The sequence below is a fragment of the Syngnathus acus genome, chromosome 16 (genome assembly GCF_901709675.1).
Source record: "Syngnathus acus chromosome 16, fSynAcu1.2, whole genome shotgun sequence".
Lineage (NCBI taxonomy): Eukaryota > Metazoa > Chordata > Actinopteri > Syngnathiformes > Syngnathidae > Syngnathus > Syngnathus acus.
Window position 1 is genome coordinate 11,785,463 of NC_051101.1, and position 12,000 is coordinate 11,797,462.

The 12,000-nt window shown below is 42.1% G+C and overlaps 1 protein-coding gene across 3 annotated transcripts in view; it reads right to left on the reverse strand.

The window, feature by feature from the left end:
- Positions 1-10,399, reverse strand: part of si:dkey-246i14.3 (ephrin-A4) — a 31,659-nt gene extending 21,260 nt beyond the window's left edge. For all 3 annotated transcript variants that reach the window (XM_037274632.1, XM_037274633.1, XM_037274631.1), the window contains exon 1: positions 10,002-10,399. In XM_037274632.1, the coding sequence (XP_037130527.1) occupies positions 10,002-10,126 (125 nt within the window). In that variant the 5' untranslated portion in view covers positions 10,127-10,399. The remainder of the gene's footprint in view (positions 1-10,001) is intronic.
- Positions 10,400-12,000: the final 1,601 nt, after the last annotated feature.

Consider the following 12,000-nt stretch of genomic DNA (forward strand, 5'->3'; position numbering starts at 1 on the left):
TATTTCACTTCCAATCCAACAAACAAATAAACAAAGTTCGAGAGAAAGCGGGAAGTGTTGGAGCTGTGGACAAGCAGGAGGGTTAAATAAGGTCAGATGTGCCGTTACCAGGACGACAGCCAATCGAGAGCCGGGATGGGGGGCCCGAAACAAAACCCCGCCCATACACCTTACTCGTCTTCCATCTTTGCCTTCTCACAAGCAACCGCCAGAAAGCCCAAAGCTCAAAGTAATAAGCACACGTTGTAGAAACGAAAGAAAAAGTCATAGAAGACAAGTCGGAACAAATCGAGTGTTAACACAAGCAAGGCTTAAATATGTTCAGGTAAAAATAAAAGAAAGGACAAGAAGAAACTATTATATGGAGAGTGAAGCAAAGTTAAAATATACAGTGGCTAATCGGAAGTTAAGCACGTTAGCATTTTAGCATAAACACTAAACACGGTGAAAAAGGACACGACCAATGGCTCGAAATTTTGACTCGTCTGAGAATTCCACTAAGTAGGTCACACGTCCGATAACAGACAACGAGACCTTCTCGCGCCGCATTTTTGTTTTCATCTGCAGGACTCGAAGGTCGAAGCACCGACACATCCTTCCTGTTCCACTTTTTGTCGTAGTAACAAGTCACAAACCGGCAACTGGAGACAAAAGCGAGGCTACGTCAATGCAACACATAAAATTAAAAAAATTAAAAATATACAAACATCATAAGACTGAAGTAAGTGCAGCTCGACCCCCACCAAGAACTAAAAAAGACGAGGCAATATGCCGAAACACGTTTCCACACCGCATGCGCTCAAATTCCTCAAATTCCACGTGGACTATGCAAACACCTAGCCGCTTTCCAGCTGAGCCAAAACATCCATCAACAAACTTATCATTGGCCCATTTCAGACTTTTTGGTAACAACAGAGCCCCCTGTCAGCAATCAATAAAGGCCGATTGAAGAAAAATACTTTGTGATTTCACTCGAGTCGAGAGATTCCCAATGAGAGGACGGGCAGCCGTCGGCCGGTCCAGACATGTCGAGAAAATGCGTCCTAATAGAAGCAACCGCTCTGAATTATTTACACTCAGGCAAGGAGAAGATGCAGGGGGAGACCATTGGGCACGTGAGTCAATAAAATAACACTTGGACACATTCCAGTTCCTCTGACTTGTCTTGAATGCTTTTCTGCAATATTTTTAACTTTCGTGCAACTACCAATTCAAAGTCAAATGTGATTCTCCTCCCTCTGCATTCCTTTTGAGTCATTTGCTCCAAAGCAATTGTGGCATTCCAAAGTAGGACAATCCAGTTGAATTGGAAGGCAAAGCAAACCAAGAAGAATTCTCTTTTTCTGTGTTTAGCACACAAGGGTTGACTTTAAGTTGTAATATCACTAATCACCACTAGATGGCAGACATTGCTTTTCAATATATTCCCTTCAGTAGTTTTTTTTTTGCAGATTTGGAATGATATGGATGTACATAATATTACCATTTTGAATGAAACACATGATTTAATTTCATCGCAAATGATTGCAAAGTCAGCATCTGGTTTAAAATGCATCGCAATGGTTACGATAGAAGCAGAATGTAATTATTACAGATTTGCTTGACTACGCCACAGCAGTTCTACTTTAGTAACTCGCAACACGGTTCCCTCAGCCGTCACTTTTCGAGACGTTACTTCACCTTCTCGCTTCTCTCCATTGCCTCTTCCACTCCCCCCTCCTCTTCTGTGTTTATCTAAGCACTTTCACGGTCACTGCTCTGGAATCCCAAGAGCCCAAACTGGCCCTCAGCCTTGCCTTCCTCCCTCCCTCCCTCCCTCGCAGCCGTTGCACGCTTCTATCCGCGTCTCCATCTTTCTCCGTCACAACTCTTAGGCGTCATAGCGGGCCGCACATTCCGGGTGCGGAAGGTCGCCCGGATAGCCCCCTCGGGGCACTCGGCTTTGTCCTGTTCTAGTCACGCACAGCTGCCCACCTCGCTCCCACGACTCCACGAGACGCAGCTACAGTACATTTCATGCTAGACAGTAACAAATTGTTTTTGCATTTTTCATATGATTCATAATTGATATATTTTAGCTTGTATTTTATCAAATATTTATATTTATTGATTTCAATTTTTAATCGTCATTTTAACCATCATTATTCTCTTTATTACAAAGTTGAATGGGCATTATATACTTTTCCTTTATGACAAGTTAAATATATATTTTATGCAATTTCTTGCTTTATAAAAGGCCAGAGATTCCTTGGAAACTTTGTCGCATTTTGCATACAAGCAGGAACTGAACAGATTTTTACAGTGTGTCACTGTGCTGGCAAAGTCTGATTAATTTGTCATAATTTTGGTAAATTTTAGAATTTAAAAAATAGATTACCAAATATATATATTCAATAAAAACGATACGGAGGGAAAATTAGTTTACAGAAAAAAATCCAAAAACAATCTGTGATTTATGATAAATATAAAATGCTTTCTAAAACCATTTTCATTCCAAGACCAAAAAATAAAAATCTTACAACATCTGCTTCCTTGAAAATCAGTACGATTTTCGGCACTTTACACATGATCAGCGACCTAATAAAGGCATGGCAAAGGCTAAATAACAAAAACAGTGCATTTTCACAACAGAAGATGGTCTCATCTGGTCAACATGAGGGGTCCTGGCTAGTGGGACCTCGAAAATAGGTGCTCCCGTGTCACCATGGCAACAATAGACATGCCTTTCACCTCATTTCAAAACAATACACCTGCAGAAATTTCAGGTCGAGTACAACATTTTGTCGCTCCAACCAGATGCCTTTCTCTGCCCCTGAGCATTTCGGAAAGGCCTGGCGGAGGCTTGCGACACAATGGGAGGGGGAGCATTGAGGAAGGAAGCGGCGGGCCAGGGTCAAGGGGAGCCATGCAGACACCCGCCTCACGTAGGGCTGGATCGGGATTATGTGATTAATTTGGGATTAAAGATGACTGACTGGCTGCTTCTTTAAGTAATGAACCATGATGACCCAAAATTACAAGATTAACACACAGAAGGATCACAATGTACGTTGAAAAATTTAGAAGAAGAAAAAAAACGTGTTCAAAGATCTTGCTCCGAGTGAAATGGGATTTGTGTTTCTTGTCGCTGGATGTATTTTCAGTACAACACGCACTTTTTAATTCACACGCTCAATCTGCGTTTGTACTTTTGGAAGCACAAGGAGTTCCATTTCCAGTTGAATAGAGGAGCAATGAGATTCATGAGTTCTTCCGCTGCCGAGTTGGGGCGAGGCTTAAAAAAAAACATTGCTGCTTGAAACACTGTCAATTACAAAAAGAGGAGTTACGACTGGTGTGCTCACTTTAAAAAAAAAATGAAAAAAGAATCACAGACATTCGGACTGCCCTCCATTGTCGGAGTGTGTGTGCGTGTAAACAGGACAATGCCACCATTGGCTACGTGCATCTTGATGCCACACCTTTAGATGAGGATTGTGTGTGTGTTCGCTCCCCACGCCCGTTGCTGACAGTGATAATAATGGCGGCTGACATCCTTTCTTGCCTCTTTGGCTCTCACCTCATCACCACGTCCCCCCCCCCAGGGGCCCTCTGGAGCTCTTTGGGGACATAAAATCTGTTGACTCCTTCCCTACCGTCCTTTCCTTAACGCATTCGCCATCCCCCGCCGCGGATGGTTTTACTCACATGTGTGTGTACTCATGCGTGTGAGGCGTTGAGATGAGAAAATTTGACAATTGATGAGATCACATGACCCAGGATTATCGGTCAAAAGCATGATTTATAATGAGTCCTAAATATTTGAGTTTACTCGGTAAAGTTTGCTGTGTCTCAAACATGCATTTCTGCCACACGGATTTTAAAATGTAAAAAATGCCATTGCCAAAAATATAAATGTAATATAAAGTCATGGAAATGTGAATTTAAAAAGAGCAAAATTGTTACTCCCATATGGCAGAATAGCGCAATTAAATATTGAAATTAATTTTCAATTTTTCTATCGTTCCGCTTTAATTCGGGCACGATGGCAAACACGTCTCGGTGTGGTAAAATCATTCTGGTTCCTGCTGCACTCGTGTGTCGCGCCCGGGTCGATACTAATTTAATTTCTGTCTCGGAAAGTCTTGGGTCGTCTCCCGACAGGACCTCTGAGCCCGGCCAACGAGGCGCGAGCGTGACGGAGTGAAATCCGCCCCCCCCTCACATCCTCGGTGGCTCAACACAGTGCCGCGTTACAACCGAGCTACACTTGATTGACTTTCCGTATCCTCGCGCCAAATCCTAATTGCGCTGGGGTTCGTCGGAAAGGAATATGTGTGACACGTTGAGCAATGGCGGCGAATGAATAGTCACAAACCACAACCTCCCGCCCCGTCGCCTACAAACAATGCCGCGGCCATTTTGTGCCAAAGAGTCATGTGCAGGATCAGCGAACAAAAGGGCAAACGGATGAATTAGCATTTAGCATTAGCTTTCCGCGTTAGCGCCACTTCACTAACACCGATAGCAACAAGAAAGCGACGTATGGTCATTTTGATTCATTAGCTTTGATTTTTTTTACTCCTACTGTGTGATTTGGAATCGGAAAGCACTTCTAAAACGATTTTTCAGCAAGCTTAACAGAAACTGGGATGTACTTAAGCAAACTAGCCTTTTCAACCCATCTTTTTCAGCAAATATTTGCTCAATGCAATCTGAATACTAAAGCTGCTTTCCAGCCAATTGGAATCATTTGTTGGAGTAGACAGTGAGAAAAAAAAAAAGCACAAGAAATTGGCAGTGCGAGACCTCGTTGCGCAATCTGCAGGCCAGAGTATCAAAACCTCGCCAAGTGTCTCCTCCTTTTAATTCTCCAGTCACACCTTAACGAGCTGAAACAAGACAATGACCTAGCTGTGGGTTGATCTCCACAACATTGGCAGAAAGGCAAAGTTTGTTTATTTCCATCTACTCTAATCCAGTATCACTATCACACTCTGTGATGAGTCTGAAGATTAGTATCAGTCGAGTTCAGGACCTCTACCAAGGCCAAAGATTAGTACCAACTTGTACTATGGGGTGCAAACATCCTTTTTCCCGGGACAGTTTTTAACACAACTGATTTTATAGACTCAACATGTATTCTTCAATGACATGCACTTCGGTTCAAGTCCGGATTTCCTGCACAGTCATAATAATTTGTATTATTATAAGGGATGGACGGGTACTGATGCCAGGTATCGTATCGGAGCCTTATTTCAAGAAATCGGCACTCTTGTGAGGGTTTTAAAATCAGGAACTGGTAATTAGAAATAAAAATTGAAAATTGTCATTAAATTCACACAATTTTAAGGGAAATTGCTAGATTGGGATATAAAAATCAGAAATTATCTGTCATTGTTTTTTGGGGGAAATATCGATCAAAAGTACAGGTAGTATCGGTACCCAGTATCGGTACTGTTTACAGCTCAAGAATTGCATACTGAGATCTGTCTGAAGAAAAAAAAAAAAAAAGAACTGGCCCAATGATCATTATGATTACTACAATTAATTTGGTCTTCATAACCAAAATATGGTCACCCTGATTCATTCCAGTGTGTTTTCAATTCTGCAACAAAAGTAAAAATCTATTTGCACCTTAATCCGGACCAGCAACAAAATGCGGCCTTCCTCATCATCCACCAAGCTTCCCTGTTGGAGGTAAGCCACAAAAACCCCCTAAAAAAACAACAACAAGAACAAGTTTGCCTTCATTCCAAGCTGTAATCACACTCGCATCTGTAGTCCGGTGGGTCACATGCAGAAGTGGCCTCAATTTGCAGACGACAATGCGACACAACCACTACAATCACATCTCATCTTTTGTTTTCCCCAAAAGCAAAGCCACCCACAGTGCGTCAGCGCGGATAACACACTGAGTGTACGCCGACCGCAAACACACAAAGCACATTTACCAACGACAGATAAGCCACACCATCACGCTGCCTCGGCTCGGGGACGGAGCTCAGCGGCCAGACAATCAGGCACGGATGCAGACCTTGATGCGACTCCATGACACGCGAGCTGAGACAAGAGCATGTGTGTGTGTGTGTGTGTGTGTGTGTGGAGGGACAGGGAAAAAAGTGCTAATTACCTGACTGTAGCTATCTTGATTATAGTTCAGCCAGGTTCTGTGTTAATCATTTATCACCATTTACACTCGTACGCACTCACAGAGCCTGTGACGCAATCGTAGAATAATAATTTGAAAAAAAACAAAACTCATTTGCATGCACACATACGACCGGAGGCGGAGCGAGCAGGCACAGCCGTGGGTAAAGAAAAAGTACAGTGGATATGAAAAGTCAACACACCCCTGTTCAAATGCCAGGTTTTTGTGAGATAAAATAATAAAATCATGATTTTGTTTTTTACACCATAACTAGGCCACTTCTTTGGGGGGGAAAAAAAAATAAAAATGAGTGGAGAAAATTAGGAACAGTTCCAAATGGTAATTATAGTGCAGTAAACCTGCAGGCTTTTGCTTGGATGTAAATAAATGTCAGGAAAAGCCTACTAGAACATCACATTTTTAAAACCAGAAATACTTTAAATGACAGCAAGTGTATGCTGACACCTATTTAACATGATTCTAAATGTGATTTGAATTCGGAGCGCAGGCAAATTCCAGCTATGAGGGTGTGCACACTTATGCAACCCCATTTCCGGTTTTCCTTTTGAGTCACGCAGGTTTTAGGTCACAAATGCTAAGAAAATACGATATGAAGTGATTTATCTTGGGCTTGATTTTAATATAGAAGCATGTAAAGTAAAGGATCTAATGGTATCCAACACAGGATTGATTTTTTTTAATATTTATTATTAAATATAAATCTAAAATACAATTTTACCTGACTATCAGAAAGATAATTTGCCAATTTCATGTATTTTTGTAGTTATAGTTAATCTGCACGCCATCATACTAATCAAGAAGCCTTTGTAATATTTGATCCCACTCATGTTGTAAGCCAAAAAAAAAAAAAAAAAACCCTGTCCATTTCCTTAATGCGTTCTAATATGTTTTTAATGATGATTTCACTTATCGTGACCTGTCGACTAATTTGGTGTCAACTTTTATTATCTTTCAACTGTACTATATAAATAAATCCGTGCAATGATAACATTGGATCACATTAGACCGATCAGGTGTATTTAATGTTTATAAAATCTCTCAGGGGGAAAAAAAGGTCAACCATCTCACCTGATAATACGCAGCGCCCTTGTTTGCACGTGCAGGATGTGATTTCGTTTGGTATTTCAAGCGACCCACTCACACAGGAAAGGCAAATGAAGCATGCATTGACACATTAAATTAGAAACCCAAAAGCTAATGAGTCGTGCTTTCGATAAAGAACCAGGAGCAGCCTCGTCCGCTATACGCCGGATTGGCCCAAAGTTTGTTGTCATGACAGGGAGACGAGGGAAAGGGGAAAATGAGGCGTAAGGCTGTGCGGGATCCCTCGGAAGAGATGATAAAACACTTTTGTCTCCAATTAGGAAGCTGCTGATCCGACGCTTTACGACCAGAACGCGGGCAGGGATGGGATTTGAAGACCGAAAGCGTTTGGGGTGACACGGAAGTTAGTCAAGGGGAGCCGAATTTGTTCATCACCTTGTTTGAACCAACAACCGCCACGGAGCGCTTCCATAACAGCTCGCTTGTAATATTATACTAACCTTTAACTGCTCCGGGAAGTCTGAAAATAATCTCTCTTCTAATAAAGGAACAATCAGCGTGAGAGAAAAGGCGGCTATAAAATCGACAACGCTCGTAAACCTCGTTCATTAAATCGTAAAAAAGAAAGAGGCCCGCGCTGAGTCTCGCTGTTTCCCAGCTCCAATTTTTCAATCAGGGAGGGGGGTTAACCGCCCCCCCCCTCCAACGTGCGTCACTTTAAAGCATCTTCGCTTGGCTGGCCGTGCTTCATTAAAATCATAAATCCGGACAGTGACGGAAAGGTGACGGCCAAAGTCTTCCATCACGTGTTTAAAGAGACTGCAGTGGCTCGTGGGCTACAAAAGTGCCTTCAATATTAAGTGTGTAAAGCATCTTTTTTTAATTGTTGCTTCTAGGCTGAGCGTTATAGAATGCATATTCGCCACTAAAATGCACTCTGTGGTGAACTAATTACTTTTATACTACTATTTTTACTCATGAAATCCAAGTAAATAATTAAACAAACTTGAACTTGCATAGTAAAATTGTGGTGTTGGATATTAACGATAAATCGCTTAATAATTTTCATACGGAATGGATTGTTGATTGAACTAATGGACAGGGGTGCAGTACTCGGCTGCAACCACCAGGGGAGCTGTTGGTTCGTTTTCAACGACAGCAGTTTGTTGTCTGAAGAAGACCAACGAGATGCTAGTGAATTGTAACCAAAAAATACATCTACAATTAACAAAACAACTTATTTTGATTAAACGCCTGAATTACTTCTATTTGCGTACCATAAACGTTAGCGATAATAAAGTTAGCCTAAACTTTTCACCACCTTTTGACTGAGGGATCCATGCATATGCCGCCTCCAAGCGAGATAAAACAGATTTGTCTGCTTGATTCATATTCCACAATCGCAAAACGTATTTGGACGCATACAACATATCATGAAGACATTTTTTCACTTGGCTTTTCCTTTAAAATACACTTTGTACATTCAATAGCATACAATATAAAAATCGTATTGGGAAATGAGAAGCACCAGTAGGGTCAGTTAGTGGCCTAATGTTCCCTCTATGGTTCCCTGACGCTCATGATGAAGCGGACCCGGACTTTTCCCTCAGCAGGACCGAGACCAGCCTGGGCTTGGCGGGCAGTTTATTGAAAATAGGATATGGGGAAAAAATGATTGAAGCTCAACTAATCACAGCTCATACATCCATCAATGGCCAGGAGGGAGTTGTGAAGGATGAAAATGGCGTAGAGGAGGCGGGTGAAGAGGGGGTGTAAATAGGACGGTAATGAAGAGTGAAGACAGGAAGAGGAGAGCGATGGCGGACCCTGCTTTTAACTCGGGGGACGGGGAGAGGGAGAGAGAAGGGTCACTGGGAATGAGCCACCAGCACCACGGGGATCGTTGGCCTTCTGCATGGCGCCGATGATGGCACTGTGATTGTGCGGCCTTGTCCGCCTGCCAAAAAATTCTGACCATTCATGTCGGAACCACATGCTTACAAAGAGGTCCTTAAGCATCACAATGCCGCATCGCTGCCAATTACACTAAACTCCACCGCAACGGAAGCACACCATTCAAACTGACTGAACTTTCAACCAAAACATCACGAGAGGCCAAGTTTTTTTTTGTGGAGGGGGGCGACGTAGAGGGGGGGGTCATGGTAACCGATGAACCAGAACAGTAAATAATTGAGGGGCAAATACTCGATTGTCTTACGCCTTTTGTGATGTATTCATATTTGTAGATGAATTGCAAATAAACTGTGGTTGCAAAAGTGTACACACCCTACGATTCAGAAATAAACATCCACTTGTACTCACACACAACACTATGGACTGCCAAATTGGACTGTTCTACATATGCAATGAGGGCTCAATGTTATTTCAAGTGCAGCCCAACCTTCGCCTGCAGGTCCCCCTACTTGCACCCTACAATTATCTTTGCAAGGACCACCTGGATCAGCAGGTGAGCCAAGCCCTAAGTCCACACACGCACGGTCACAACCTCCACTTTTCATTTGTGCTCACAGTTGATAAAAAAAAAAATCAAAACACATTCCAGGGCAAAGCTACTCGAGTCAGGAGGAATTTATTATTACAGGTGAGTCATAGGTGTGTTGCATGGCAGCGATTCCTTCTACTGACTCATTTACTTGGCTATCTATTGAGCAACAGTGCAAGCTCAGACCAGCCAGGCTTGTGCAGAGCAGACGAGACGGATATTTGCACCTTAAATGCAATATTGTGCAAAACGAATAAAACTTATAAATAACAACAAAAAAAGAAAAGCTGAAATTTTCGTTACCTGCTGTTAGTGGAGTTCCAGTACACTGCGTGTCTTTTGCTCACGACGGCTGAGAAAATGTTTAAAAGTAAAAAAGTGGTTTTCCAAGCAGGTAGCGTGGCCGGGGTCCAAATGAGGGAGCCCATCACGCGCACGCCTCGTCGGGGCCGCGCACGCAGCACTTGAGAGGTGTAAAAACGCAAAACAGGTGAGGAGACTCAGATTAGATCACTTAATAGTGAACGTGCGTCATTCTGAGTCAGGTGACTTGAGTGAGTCACTGAATGCTAAGAAATTTCGCGCCTTCAAAGTGAGGACTTGTTGCTAGTTTATCCAAAATCTTCATTCTGGCTTTTTTCTCAAAATCAAAAAAGGTGAAGCTTGTGGGGATGTGACAGAAGGAGGTTTGGCTCAGGAGTGATTGCGTTGCAGTCTGGGGAGGGTGGAGCCGCTAAGGTTAAGGGGGCGGGGTTAGGCAAACTTTGGACCAATCAGAACACAAGGGTGTGGTCACGCGAGAGTTCCAATTCCTAGTGACGTGCGCCGACTGGTGTAGACGGACAGACAGCAGAAGTTGGCGCCATTCTGGCTTCCTAGCAAAGCCAATGGCGACGAATACGACAAGGTAATTTATGATTTAAAGTGTTTAACTTCTTATTCAGGGTGTGTCCAACACCTCCAAATGACGCTTAACACTTAAATACGTATTTAAATGCCGCAGAAGTAATTATAAAACATTTTCTTTCATCAACTTGTATGGGGGAGATGGCTTCAAGAGGGGGGGAAATAATAGCTCTTCTTTTCCGTCGGTGGTTTATTAAAAGATATATATTTCTAGTCATTTATTGTTCATTATTTTTAATTGGAAGTAACGCAAGTAAAATGTTGCTACCTAAATGATTTAAATTAGGGTCAACAATCGTTTTATCATTGTGATATCGTCACCTGTTGTTAGGCCGTTGACGTTTTATTCACTTGCTAAATGTTGCTACGTTAGCCGAATCCAAAAATCAATCAAACCGATACTGCAAATGATATTTATTGCTATTGATCGATATGGATGCTTGAGTTCTGTTTCACTGCTGTATGCACTGATACAGTTTGACTAAACACAAATTTATTCCAACATACAGGAAATGACCTGTCAGAAAAGAACGGAAGAGAGAAATCAGACATCCTAGCTGGAGGCGAAGTTTACTGCTGGAGTTTGGAACACATCATTCAGGTAAATAAAAGTTGTCAAAACAATATTGTAGTCATTCTTATCACTAAATAATATCATTTTTCAAAGTCCCACTTGCCATTTGTTGCTCTAAATAAAAGTATAAATTAGTAATTGAATAACACTATAACTGTAAACAGCACCATCAAAATATTTTTTACCAAATCTTGCAGAATTACACACCTCAGCATCTTAAATTTGACGTCCTTGTTTGCCCTATTTACTGGCAGCACCTGTTTTTTTTTTTCTTTTGCAGTTTTGGGCGAGTTAGTCGTAAAAAAACACATTTTAAAACCAAAACACCTCCGTAAAAAAAAAAAAAAACAGCTGCTCTATAACTCAGGGGCGGGGAACCTGCTGCCCAAGGGCCATTTACAGCCCACTCAAGCAATTGAGTCGGCCCTCAATATGCAATTCTAAAAACAAATCCAACCTCAGAGGAACCGCTATAAAAAAAAATCAAATAAATACATCCAGTGCGGCTCTCTTGAGGACTTCATAAAAAGTGAAGTGGCCATTGATAGGAAAATCCCCCCCCCTTTGCTCTCGCTAACTAAATACACCTCGATAAGCAAATGATGCGTTCAGGTACCCACCGCACAAGCTGCTCAAACACAATTGAGCCACAAAAATCATTTTTTTGTGGGGTTTGTTATCTGCACTCGCCTTATTTGTCATGTGTGTTTATGTGAGATAAGTGTTAATTCCTTGCTTGTCACACACCCCAGGGGAGGGTGTAGGGACAGTAATCACTGCGCCGCTCGTGGTCCTCTCTAATTATTGGCTTCTCCCACTGTG